The 13,115-nt window shown below is 40.1% G+C and overlaps 2 protein-coding genes across 3 annotated transcripts in view; both read left to right on the forward strand.

Moving 5' to 3' along the window:
• Positions 1 to 13,115, forward strand: part of LOC130071676 (zinc finger protein 721-like) — an 85,900-nt gene that overhangs the window by 22,823 nt on the left and 49,962 nt on the right. The gene's annotated exons all lie outside the window — the stretch shown is intronic.
• On the forward strand, positions 1,667 to 4,407 carry LOC130071702 (tripartite motif-containing protein 16-like). The gene is made up of 3 exons (XM_056236562.1): positions 1,667 to 1,824; positions 2,472 to 2,519; positions 3,807 to 4,407. Exons 2-3 carry the CDS (start codon positions 2,486 to 2,488, stop codon positions 4,322 to 4,324), a joined length of 552 nt encoding a protein of 183 aa, XP_056092537.1. The 5' UTR covers positions 1,667 to 1,824; positions 2,472 to 2,485; the 3' UTR covers positions 4,325 to 4,407.

Below are 13,115 nucleotides of genomic sequence, written 5' to 3' on the forward strand. Positions count from 1 at the left end.
TGACTCTCTCTGGATGATGGATAAAGATGTAACCACGATACTGTATCAGCTGCAATACAGAGGACAGAGAAACAGGTATGAACTTAAATCTAGGCACTGAGAAATACTGCTAACATGCTCATTTCTTATTATGTTAATGTTGCCACTCATATTAACAGGTGGCGTCCATTTTTTCAACATTAATTGTACATGAATGTACAAGGGAAAGTGTATATTTACAGTTCACCATTAATTTTGTTTATCACAATTTTTAATCACCATTCAGATTAATCAAAATAGTGCTGTTACATTAATTATTTAAAGTACAAATTAGCCATGTCGTGGTTAATATGAGGTCATAAAAACTGAATGTATAATCATTTTGTTAGTGAATTAGAAAAAGTATGCTTAAAATGGTTTTAGCTTGAAATTTTGAAAACTGATTGCTTAATTCAAAGACAAACACCTACATAACTGTATTAATGTTTATTGGTTTGTCTGCATGTTTGTTTTACTTTTTACCAAAAATTAAAAGATGGGACAGAAAAATCAGTGACATCAGGTATAGCAGTATAAATGTAATTTTAATTTAATCATTTAAATAGGGCCTACACATAGAAAAACCTAGAAGTAATGATGATATACCGAACAGATCATTGTTTGAATTTGTTGCTCAGATTATTCTTGAAAAAACAAACACATTTGGAAAGCAGAAACTTTTAGTCATTTGTTAATCGTAGTTTATTTTTAGTCATTTGTTATATATAGTGATTGGTGATATTAAGACCATATCTTTGTTTAGTCACCATCATTGTGTAAATAATCAGGTCCATGCACATATACATTTGACGTTATCTAATGCTGTCTGTTTCCATTATGTGGCTGAAAAATACCATGGTTCTAATATGATTAAGAAATATGAACCAAAACGGTCTTTGAGGTCAGCTGACCAGCTGGTTTTAACGACTCCAAGAACAAAACAGAGATTTGGAGATCGAGGAATGACTCTGGAATGACCTACCTCTTTCTATTAGATTGGAAAACCTAATTTAACTGTTTTTAAACAAAAGCTTAAGAAATACCTTTTAGATTTAGCATTTAACGGGGTATAGTGGCTGTTCTTGGAGGCTTTTTTTAGCTGAGGTAAGTAACTTTGCAAGTACATCAATTTATTCTACTAACCCTAACCTAACAGGCAACTAATATTCTAGTTTACATGTAGTTGTAAATTAATGAGTTAGTTGACATGTAGTTTCTTTGTTGTAGCAGTTACTTTTAGTTAGTAGAATGTCTAAAGTGGACTATTGAAATAAAGTGTAAATTAATTTTCTTTTCTTAGAGCTTCCACACCGACCGTGTTTCTGTTACACAACAGAAACACGGTCGGTGTGGAAGCTCTAACATCTGTGCTAGTTGAAACAAGTCTTATGCTTATGATTATGTTTATTAATGTACAGCGGTGGTAACTGATCATTCATCCCTGATTGAGTTTGAACCTACAGCCATTTGTTGACAGTCCGAATAAGTTACCTTTAAACTACCTCACCCTACTTTTCCTGGATCCAGCAGACCACATGATGGTTTAGTGGCTCATGGGCGGTGTGTGTGAAATGCCACTAAGAGCTGATTGTGATGTGTGTCCTAACAGCGCTCTGCACAGACAGCAGTGGAGGACAGAGGGACAGAGTTCATTCGACACAGCGGATCAGAGATCAGGAAAAGACTGCAGTGAGTCGAGCTGAAGGACGACTGGAGCGACTGGAGCAGGAGATCAATGATCTGAGGAGGAGAGACGCTGAGCTGGAGCAGCTTTCACACACACAGGATCACATCCAGTTTCTGCAGGTAACAGATCTAGAAAAACAGGATTGTGGGTTTCGGGCAAGATCCTGCTTGACTGGAGACTCAGTGAGAAACACAGCTAAAAAAGATCTCTGACAGATTCATCTGCTCTCAGAAATGAGTACTATATCTATTATCATATAGAACATCATATTAGAAATGTCTTCCCAGATAGCAAATGACATCTGGCCCAGTTGTGGCCCACATTTCCCACATTCGATGACTCAACCTGAGAGTGGCTGGCAAAAGCATACATATATGGGCCTCATCTGGGCCTCATCATGAATCCAGGGATCATTTTCGGTGACTTTCTACTGACTATAAGAAATGATGTAACTATGTCAACTACCAGTCATCAGAGTATTAGTAGATTGTCTGCCTAACATCTGCTAACAATTTATCTTGAAGAGACATTCTACTGAGTAACTTTGCAAGTACATCAACTTATTCTACTAACCCTAACCTAGCAGTCTACTAATATTCTAGTTTACATGTAGTTGTAAATTAATGAGTTAGTTGACATGTAGTTTCTTTGTTGTAGCAGTTACTTTTAGTTAGTAGAAAGTCTAAAGTGGACTATTGAAACAAAATGTAAATTAATTTTCTTTTGACATAACAGTTACAATGTTCATATCTGTTGATTTCCACAGTCATATTCAGCAACATGGATCCCAGGACCAGAAACGACTTCCTACAATGTAAGCAACTAAGAAAACAAAAACGTCACCTGTTACTCATGTAACTTTGGTTCCCTGAGATAAGGGAACAAGTTACCAATGCAACACACTGGCCAATGGCGTTTGAGCAAGTCAAATGATGATGGGTTGTCGTGCTTATAAAAAGGGCACAGCATTGACCTCATAATCTTTCAGCTGAAAGTGGGTCAGCATAGCATGTTTCAAGCCACTGTAACTTAAGACAAGTTATGCAACTTATTTTATAACTAGCAAATCACAAGAGCACAGCTGTTGACAGAAGATAAGCCACCTACACAGGTGATCTAAGGGTGTGTTCACACTTGTAGTCCGGTTCGTTTGGTTCGTTTAGTCCATACCAAAAAAAAAACATTCAGTCCTGGTCCGCTTAGCGTTCACATTGACATTTTAACACCGAACCTAAAGGCATCACAAGCCGATTGGTCGGCTTTTATTACATTTATTTTTGCGACGGAACTTACTGAACATCCAAAACAATGCTGTGTGCTGGACTCAAATGCCCTAGTTTTATGTGCGTAGCTGCATATGATGGTATTTTGACCAAATTAGAACTTGTGAAGAGCTTATAAAATGTGTAAAGGAGTCAAAACAGCGGCAGGAAACCCTTCATCACATTCAACGAAGATCTGCTGTGAGGAGATGTGGCTCTGATGCCTGTACCGAACTGTGATGGGCAACGTCGCGACTATGACGAGAAAAAAACAGGTATGCTTGAGCATTCTACCCTTTTTAGGATCGCATCTTGAGACATCATGTCTTATTTTTAGGTCGTTTAGATGTCTTTGGTCTGTGTTGCATTCATATTTCAGTCGAACTGCACCAGGGACTGGTTACACCATTAGACATCTAAACGACCCCAAAACGGGACATGATGTCACAAGATACACCAAACAAGCGGACCGAGACCGCTGAAAAGATGGGTCTCGGTCCGCTTGTTTGGTGCGCACTAGGGTTTGGATGGCAGCGTTCACACGTTCAAATGAACACAGCACTAACAGAGCAACCGCACCAGGGATCATTTTAATCGAACCAAACATGCCAAGTGTAAACACACACTAATAATATGTACCAGTATGACAGTGACAGCTGTTAGTGCTAGACAAGCAGAACACCGCGTTATTTGACTGCATTAAAAACAGTGTGCTACACATTCTTGTCAAAGCTGACGACCCAGCCAGTTCATAGCCTAAACAGAAACCTATAATCAGCTATAATAAAAGATCAGACAGATTCATAATTCCTGATTCTGATGTGTTTTCTCTCCATCAGATTCCCATCAGTTCACTCTGGATCTGAACACAGTGAATAAACTCCTCCGTCTGTCTGAGAGGAACAGAGTGATTACTGGTACTCTCACAGAGCAGCCGTATCCTGATCATCCAGACAGATTTGATGCGTATAATCAGCAGGTGTTGTGTAGAGAGAGTGTGTGTGGACGCTGTTACTGGGAGATTGAGTGGAGTGGGATGTTTGGTGTGGATATATCAGTGTCATATAAGAGCATCAGCAGAAAGGGTTATGAGTGTTGGTTTGGATGTAATGATCAGTCCTGGAGTTTGTTCTGCTCTCCCTCCAAGAACTTATTCATTCACAATAACATACGTACTGAACTCCCTGTAGTGTCCAGCCGTAGAATAGGAGTGTATGTGGATCACAGCGCAGGAACTCTGTCCTTCTACTGCGTCTCTGACACAATGAGCCTCATACACACAGTCCAGACCACATTCACTCACACACTCTATCCTGGGTTTTATGCTTTTATTGGATCATCAGTGAAACTGTGTTGATGAATCAGAACATATTGTTGAGAGATTCTACCCATAATGCTTTGAGCTGCATGAGAAATAAGTAACAATGATTTGTTATAGTCTCTTACTTTTAGTTTTGTGTAATGAAGATGAGGTTCATTTTTTGTCAACACATGACCCATAAATACCAACACTTACTATTCTATAAATCTGTTATTTAACAAAAAAATGTTGCTATGTGTACTCTGCTAAACTAACTAATTGGGACTAGTCACAGCACTTACATATTGTTTGTAACATGAAATTAGGTAACATGACGCCCAATAGGGGAGGAGCCCACTAAAATAATTTAGATTACCGTTTCTATGGTAACGCCACATCCTATTTCAAAACGGGTTTCACAGGATGAATTTTGAGTTCGTAAGCTTTCGAATGAAACCTAATTTATGATAATTACTAAAATATGTGATGTAAAAAGTAAGGAGATAAAAAAGATATAATTTTTTAATTATTTTTTATATTTAGAGGATAATATATAATATACTTTTGAGAGGATAATATTATTTAATAGTTTTTATGGACAAATATTAGAAAATGTTTTATTATGAACCTTTAGCATGAAAACCAAAGTTTCAATTAAAAGTGTGTCCATCGACTTTTTGTGACAAAGGTCTCCTGTTATGATGTAGATTTTTTAAGGGTTCACTCTTGTCATAAATGAATCTATTACTGTACCTACATAACTTGTAACAAAAAACAGTGGTCAAATATCTATTCCTTTCCAACGATATATAGTTTGTCATGATTAGTTTAGGATTTAATTGTAATATAGTGAAGTAAACTTGGTGACAAGAAATGTTAATATACTATTTAAGACAATAGGTGAATTATGTTTTTGTTAGAATTCATTGATTGGATATGGAAGTGTTGGGTTGATTACGACGGTTTAGGGTCGAGGAGATAACATTATAACTTGAGTGCAGCCTTTGATACCATCTGTCACACCACCCTCCTCAACAGGTTATCTTCCATCGGCATCACCCATACTACGTTAGACTGGTTCACATCTTACCTCTCTGGCCGCGCTCAGTTTATCCAATTTAAGTGTTTCAAATCCAGTCCCTCCATCGTTACTTCAGGTGTGCCCCAGGGCTCTGTCCTGGGGCCCCTATTTTTCATCATTTATCTCCTTACCCTGGGCAATATATTCCGCAAATTTAACATTCAATTCCACTGTTATGCTGATGACACCCAGCTCTACCTCTCGACTAAACCCTCGTCCTCTCTCCCGCCCACCTCCCTTATTGACTGTATCTCGGAAATAAAAACCTGGTTTACCCAAAATTTCCTCAAATTAAACAGTGATAAAACTGAGGTTCTCCTCATTGGCACTAAATCCACTTTATCCAAAACCGACAGTTTTTCTCTCACTGTTGATAACTCCTCCGTTTCACCCTCCCCCCAGGTTAGGAGTCTGGGTGTCATCCTTGACAGCACATTATCTTTTCAGTCCCACATCAATAACATTAGCCGGTTTGCCTACTTCCATCTACGAAACATTAATCGCCTCCATCCCTCCCGTACACCACACACTGCCGCCGTTCTTGTCCACAGTCTTGTCACTTCCCGTTTGGACTACTGCAACTCTCTCCTTTTCGGCCTCCCTCACAAATCCCTTCATAAACTTCAACTGGTCCAGAATTCAGCTGCCCGCATCATAACTCGAACCCCCTCCATCCACCACATCACTCCTGTTCTCCAGCAGCTTCACTGGCTCCCGGTCCAGTTCCGTATCCAATTCAAAATCCTTCTGTTAACATTCAAGGCCATCCACAACCCCCCCCCCCCCCCCCCCCCCCCATCCCCCCATATTTGTCTGATCTCCTCCAGGGTCCAACTTCCACCCGCTCCCTTAGATCCTCTTCCTCCATACACCTGTCTTACCACTTACCACTCCTGCCTCTTTCTGCTGTTGTTTATTTATTTCTGGTGCTTTTAAATGTCTTATGTATCCCTGTACGGCATCCTTGAGTGCAGAGAAAGGCTCCTTTAAATAAAATGTATTATTATTATAATAAAGAGATCTGAATCCTTTACCACCATTTCTGTTTTTATTATTATTATTCAAAATCATAACACAACTAAGAAGGAAAAGTGACTTCAGGGCTGAGTCAGACCAAAACAATAAAGCAGGGGTGTCCAAACTCGGTCCTGAAGTGCCACTGTCCTTCAGAGTATAGCTTCAAATTGCCTCAACACACCTGCCTGGAAGTTATTAGTATGACTAGTAAGACCATCGGTGTGTTCGAAATGGCCTATTATCACACTACTCATACTATTTCTGTAGTACCTAGTATGAATACTGTGCATAGTATGCAAATATCCTCGGAAGCCCTACTACTTTTGCCAGAATCTGCTTAATACAACCGAAGTACATTGAGATGAGTAGTGAAGTTGTGTTCAGAATGGCATCGTACTATACAACTCCTACTATATTTGTGGTATGCAATATGTATACTGTAAATAGTATGTACATTTTCTGTATGCATAGAGTTCTCGGATTACCAACTACATTTGCTGAAATCTGATGTCTGCATCTGAGGACACTGCGTGGGATAATGTTTCCCACAACGCAACGCGCTATATGTGACGTTTCATCTTCAAAAGTATGGCTGTGAGTGAAGAGTGTGAACTGGAGACAGGGAATAATTATAAATGTATCACAAAATATTTAGGCTCTCAATCTAAATTGATCTCAATTTAGGCTACTCTGTGATACAGCAAGTGTATATGGACTAGTTCATTGCAGCTCGATGTACCTGATGGTCCTTGTGTCAAGATTGAGAGAAGGAAGCAAAGTGCAAGTAAAACTCTTTATTGTAATATTGACAAAGTAATTGGTAGTAGTCCAGAGAAGACAGCTCAGTGGCGCAGGGAACCCAGATGAACCCAGTGCAGAGAGTGCAGAGATGAGACGAATCCAAAGTAAATCAACAGGAACAAGGAATGCACAAGACTCGAGACGCTGACTGGAACACACACCGGGAAACCACAAACAACGATCTGACAAAGGAGATGAGAAAGTGATGAGTATATATATATATGATGAGATGAGCTGCAGCTGGTGACGGGAGTGATGAGTTGATTGCTGATGAGCGCTGATGAGCCGGCATGCCCACATAATCAGCACACACACACACACACAACAACAGAAACACGAGACAAGAAGGAGACATAGGATTTATGAACCGTGACACCTTGTGTGTGGATCTCTTTAAATTATGAGCACAGTTTTTTTATTATTATTCCGTGGCTCAGTTTCGTAAAGATGAGTGATCTTGGCTGCCTTTTCCAAAAGCATCATTGGCCTATAGATCGTATACTACTGGCACCAATGGTCTACAATCTACTTAGGCTTATGATGCTTTTGGGAAACGCAGCCCTGGTTGGGGAAAACATGCGCTCCATCATAAAATAAAATATTTTTACCTTCAATGTAATTATAGTGTTGGTAGCGCAATCTAATAGGCAGCATTTTTCATCATTAGAACAACACCGGGGGTGTTGAATGATGACATTTTTGGGTAAACCTTTAAGCTAAAACTTAAAATTTTATAGCATTACCCATTCTTTAAAGATTTGTAAATTACACAATTAATTATATTTAACTGTTGCAGAGAGGGCATCAACACTAGTACCCAGTTTACACGATGGAAAGACGCAGATATTTCCCTGCGGTTTGCCCTCTCATTTATATGAAAACCCCGTTTTTATCACAGAAAAAGATTATTTCTAAAAACTCCAGCCAAAGTGGAGATTTCGATAACGCCGGTTTTGTCTTGTCGAACTTGTCGTGTCAACTGGGAGAAACGGGGTTTTAGGTTCTCAAACGTCACATTATGCGCCAGAAAATGCTTAACGTCATGTTTGGCATAGTTATGATGGCGCTCGACGGCGTATTTATGCGGGTTGATGTAAATGTCAACTTTTTTGTAAACGATGTTTGGTGCACGATGTTATTATTGAAAACGGAGGGGAGGAAATATTCGTTTCTCTAAATACCCAGCTATGTGTAAATGTGGCCTAGAGTGCAGAGAGTTCCTCAGGGGCTGGCGGGATTGTTCGAGGTGTCAGTCTCGTCATGCCCACGCAAGGCCAGCTCAAAAGCCCCACAAAACTTCACACAGTTGATTATTTTGGATAAGATGTGCCGGATTTTATCCACCTCCTCGTTGTGTTTCCTCACCGCAACCCTGTGGCCTTCGTCAAGCTGCGTAGCGATGTTAACTCTTCCCAGTATAGCTAGCTTAACGGAATTATCCATGTGTACCTTGGTATTCTCGTGTTTTGTTACTTTCTCAGACAGGTGCTTCATATCCCTCACTCCGGTAAATCTCCATGCTGGATCTGTCCCCGTAGTTTTAAAAAGTAAGCACGGAAAGAAAAATAAGGCATTAGCATTACCACATCCAGCCAGCCAGGCCTTTCTAGTATACCAGCTACATGAGAAGCCTCAAACACTGGCTACAGTTTATGTCAAACATTTATATCTTAAATCAGTGATTGGCTAAGCTGCTCCACCTACCCTCCTTCCTGGGGCGATTTCTCCAGCGCCCCAGAGCTAATGAGAAGGCACACAGGAAGGGGATGTGTAGAAAAACAAAAAAATTAAAAAACGCCCTAGCGCCCTCTATTGGCCAGCCACCCCTGTTAAACTGTCATTTTACCGCTTCCCCTGTGACGAGAAAGAGAAGAGGAAATAACTGCATTTGATATGGTAATTTACAAATGTTTTTGTGCAACGTTAGCACACACTGGCGCCAAAGCGAAACCAGCCCTTTGAAAAAAGGCTGATGTAGTCTATGGGTTTTATATGTTGTTTGTTGCTATAAACTCAAATCTTACGTTTGTCAGGCCTTGTTCTGTGCCGCCTAGTTAAGGCGAAACTGGCTAGCTAAGGCTAACTAGCTAACGTTAGCTTTGACAACTGTCTATGGACAAGCCGAAGCACGAAGATGTGTGTAAGTTACATAGCAAGAAAGAACATTAGACCAGTTAAGGTATGATAATCTGATAACATTTCTCATTACTATAGTAATTGAACATTGTTGGAGGGAGCCTGAGAAATAAGATAATCATGTTTAGATTCAAGATGAATGGCGTGCTCAATTCCTTTTGAGTTTGATTTGGGTGCTCTTGGCTCCATGCCGCTACGCGTGGGCGTTTTAAAGTTGTCCGTTCAGGACATGTCATTTTTGTAATAAAGACATTTTAATTAAGGAGTGCCTCGGTTATCAGAGAATTCTTTCTCTATGCTGTCTCATATAAGATAATCATGTTTAATAGCCAGGTATGTTTACATATTTGACTCTGTTCTTACATCTCTCAGTGTACGTACACAGAACAAGCATAAACAAACGGGACAACAAGCTAATTAAAAACAGACACAAACTACAATGTACAGTACACACAGACACCAGAAACAAAACATTTGTAGACAGCAATTATTGACAATGACTGCTTTACTGTTATTGTAGTACGTTCACATGACACATATTTTAAGTAATGATATTCAATTAATTAATACATTTTTTTACAGATGTGAAAACTTCACCTCAAACTGCAACTCTAGGGTTTGCAGTTGGCATTTCCCCAATGGAAAATCTGCTGGGCCATCGCGATTTGTTTGGAACGAGGGGAAGACTTTCCAATTCCCCAAGCACCCCAGACATCTCCCAAAACGGAAGAAACAAATTGTCCCTAGCAGTGGTGAGGACGAGGGAACGGATGCTGACATGGTTACTGCAGAGACCCTCAGTACTTCAAAAAGTCTTGTGGCAGAGAATGACAAATTTAAAAAACAATTGGAGAAACAGAAGCAAAATTCCTTAAGTTAACCTTCAGTTAAATTTATACCAGACCTGACAGAGTTCAATATTTCACTGGATTGCCTGATGCTGCCACTGTCCTGTTTTTGTAAGCGCTTCTTTCTAAATTCGAGCTACAATATTATTCTGATTGGACTGTCCAAATGATGCCCCTAGTTGATCAATTGCTCCTGACCTTAATGAAGCTTAGACTTAATTGCGGCCACGTAGACCCTGCAACAAGGTTTAATTGTAGCACAGCCACTGTAACCAACATCTTCATCACCATCATTAGTACCCTGTATGACGTTTTGTAAGTCGGTTTGCTTGCGAATAACATTCCCTCCACAGCCAAGAATCAAACATTGCTTCCAGCCCTTCCCTAACTGTGGGATTGTGCTCGACTGCACAGAGGTTCCCGTCTCTAACACAGAGAGGCTTGACACACAGTGTCATTTGTACAGCCAGTAAAAAGGACAAACCACACTTAAGGCTTTAATCTGTGTTGAACCTAACGGAGTTACTTTTGCCAGTGAAATGTACGGTGGGACAAGGCAAGAACAGATGACTGTGGACTTCTCCAAAATTTACTACCAGGTGATATGGTTATGGCAGACAAGGGCTTCACAATTCGGGACATTTTGCCAGAGGGAGTTTCCCTGAACATCCTATCTTTCCTTGTCAATGGACAGTTCACACAGGAGGAAGTGAAGTGTGTGTGTGTCTTACAAATTTACAAAAACTTATTCTCTGTGAAATTGAATGAGTTAACTGTGTTGTACATACATGAATTGCTGCATATTTGCTTGTAGAAATCTGATTAAAAAATCACAAAAAAGGTTAAAGGGTGTAATACGCATCTCTGTATATAAATAACTATATATTGTTTTATTTGTATGTTACCATATTGTAATATAAATTTAATTATCTGTTATAAGTTATGTGTGTGTAGCATGAAGGGCCTATACACGTGTATAATAAATAAATTATTTGATTGTGTGAAATGCCGAATTTTCACCCAACTTATTTAAAGGACATCAGTAGCAGGGTACTAACTGCAGATATTTACTGTAAAACTCCAATAGGCCGGTGTTACGTCCCTGTGGTCTCGCGCATGTGTGTTTCTTTTGTTTCTCTTTCTCTACTGTCTATCACATTCTTAGGCTTGCGTCACCACTCGCCCGCTGTTGGCTGAGAGAGATGTCAATCACCATCTACGTCGTGACGTCATCTTTCCTCCAGCAGCCTATCGGGTTTACCACGCGAGTTTAAAAGGAAGCTGAGAGGAGCGCATGTCGGCTTGTTTCTTTCTGTTGCTCTGCTTGTCGCTTTTGTGTTTGTTATTTTCTGTTACAGATATTGTCCTGTTGTTTTTTCTTTCGGCCATAACGGCGTGTTTTGAGATTACCAAGTGTAATGTGTTCTGCCATGACGGCGTGTTCTGAGATTGCCAAGAGTAATGTGTTCTGCCATGATGGCGTGTTTTGAGGTTACCAAGAGAAATTCGGACAGGTAATATGTCACGTGACGTACACAACGCAACACTTAGCAAACTCGATGTATACAAACACCAGGTAAGGAAGTGAACGCCACCCTTGGATGTTTTATTATTAGTTAGAGCAGTTAGAGAGGGCGCTTTGCGCTGAAGAATTTTGTCTTTTCTTTTCTTTTTGTTATTAGTTAGTTAAGAGGTTGGGATTAAGTTAACGGGAGTTTGTTCTGTTCTTTTCTTTCATTTGGCTTCACAATTTGTCCTTATTCTCTTTGGTTTTACTTTGAACTCTCAAACTGTATATTTTGTTTATTTTTCTTTGTGTCCACAACAAGTATTATCATTATTAGTATTATTATTGTTCATCTTTTGCACTTAAATTTCACAAGTACAATAAATCGTACTTTACTTTTCACAACACCTTGTTACGTGTCGTCTTTTGCCATTTTAATTACACCACCTTCTGATCACGACCTCAATGTTGCCCCTTTAAAGACTTTGTGTCTAAGGGTGCGTAACATTTAATGGGGGCTCGTCCGGGATATTTAATCTCAAGTTAATTTAGTTGTGATCAGTTGTGTGTGTGTATGCTAGTGGTAAGTGACCTTACGTTAGTTTGGCGGCATATTCATGCAGAGTAGTATTTTTGTACTTGTTTGCTGGTTGTGCATCATGGAAATGTTTAGCTTGCAAAAGTTCATTGCCAACCCGTCTTTTGAACAGATTAGTTCATGTAAGAAGCAAGACTTAGTGCTGATAGCTGATCACTATCAGGTTGTGGTGAGTAGACAAGCTCTTAAGAGTGAGATAAAAAGTAAGTTGATACAACGTTTAAAAGAGATCAATGTTCTTCCTATGTCAAATGCCGTGGGTGATGAGGAGGCTAGCGGAGGTGTTGGTGTGAGTGACGTTGCAGTGGCACATCGCAGTTTTGTGGATGATGAGGATAAGCGGAGCGGTAGAGCTGATGCTGAGGCGGAGGTGAGAGCCGAGGCTAAGGCCGGCTTGCCACCGTTTGATCCATTCTCTCCCAGTTCTGTTGATTCGAGAGACGGCGCGCGACTGAAAGTCCGCTTAGCCCGTTTACAATATGAGGCGCAGGAGAAAGCCGAGGCACGTCAAGCTGAGATAAATCTGCGTTTGGAAGTACGCAGGCTTGAAATTGAGGCTGAGACTCAGGTAAAGCTGCGACAGCTCGATCTGGACGCGATGCAGATCACTGCCAGTTCGGCTGCGCAGTCGAATCCAGGTCCGGTCTCTGATGTTCCTCTGCGGTCTGATTCATCCCAGGTGAGATTTGACATAACTAAGCACATTGTCTTAGTTCCCCAGTTCAGAGAATCAGAAGTAGATTCTTATTTTAATGCTTTTGAACGAATAGCTACTTCTCTTCGATGGCCTAAAGACGTCTGGTCTTTATTGTTACAGTGTAAATTGATTGGAAAAGCTCAAGAGGTTTGTTCTACTTTAT

The sequence above is a fragment of the Rhinichthys klamathensis genome, unplaced genomic scaffold, assembly GCF_029890125.1.
Source record: "Rhinichthys klamathensis goyatoka isolate OS25496 unplaced genomic scaffold, OSU_Roscu_1.1 h1tg000452l_1, whole genome shotgun sequence".
In the NCBI taxonomy this organism is placed as follows: Eukaryota; Metazoa; Chordata; class Actinopteri; order Cypriniformes; family Leuciscidae; genus Rhinichthys; species Rhinichthys klamathensis.

Excerpts from the sequence above, each read along its gene's own strand:
- LOC130071702 (XM_056236562.1), top strand. The coding sequence starts at position 2,486 with ATGGATCCCAGGACCAGAAACGACTTCCTACAAT. Across the intron at positions 2,520-3,806 it reads CAGAAACGACTTCCTACAAT|ATTCCCATCAGTTCACTCTG; the intron begins GTAAGCAACTAA and ends TCTCTCCATCAG.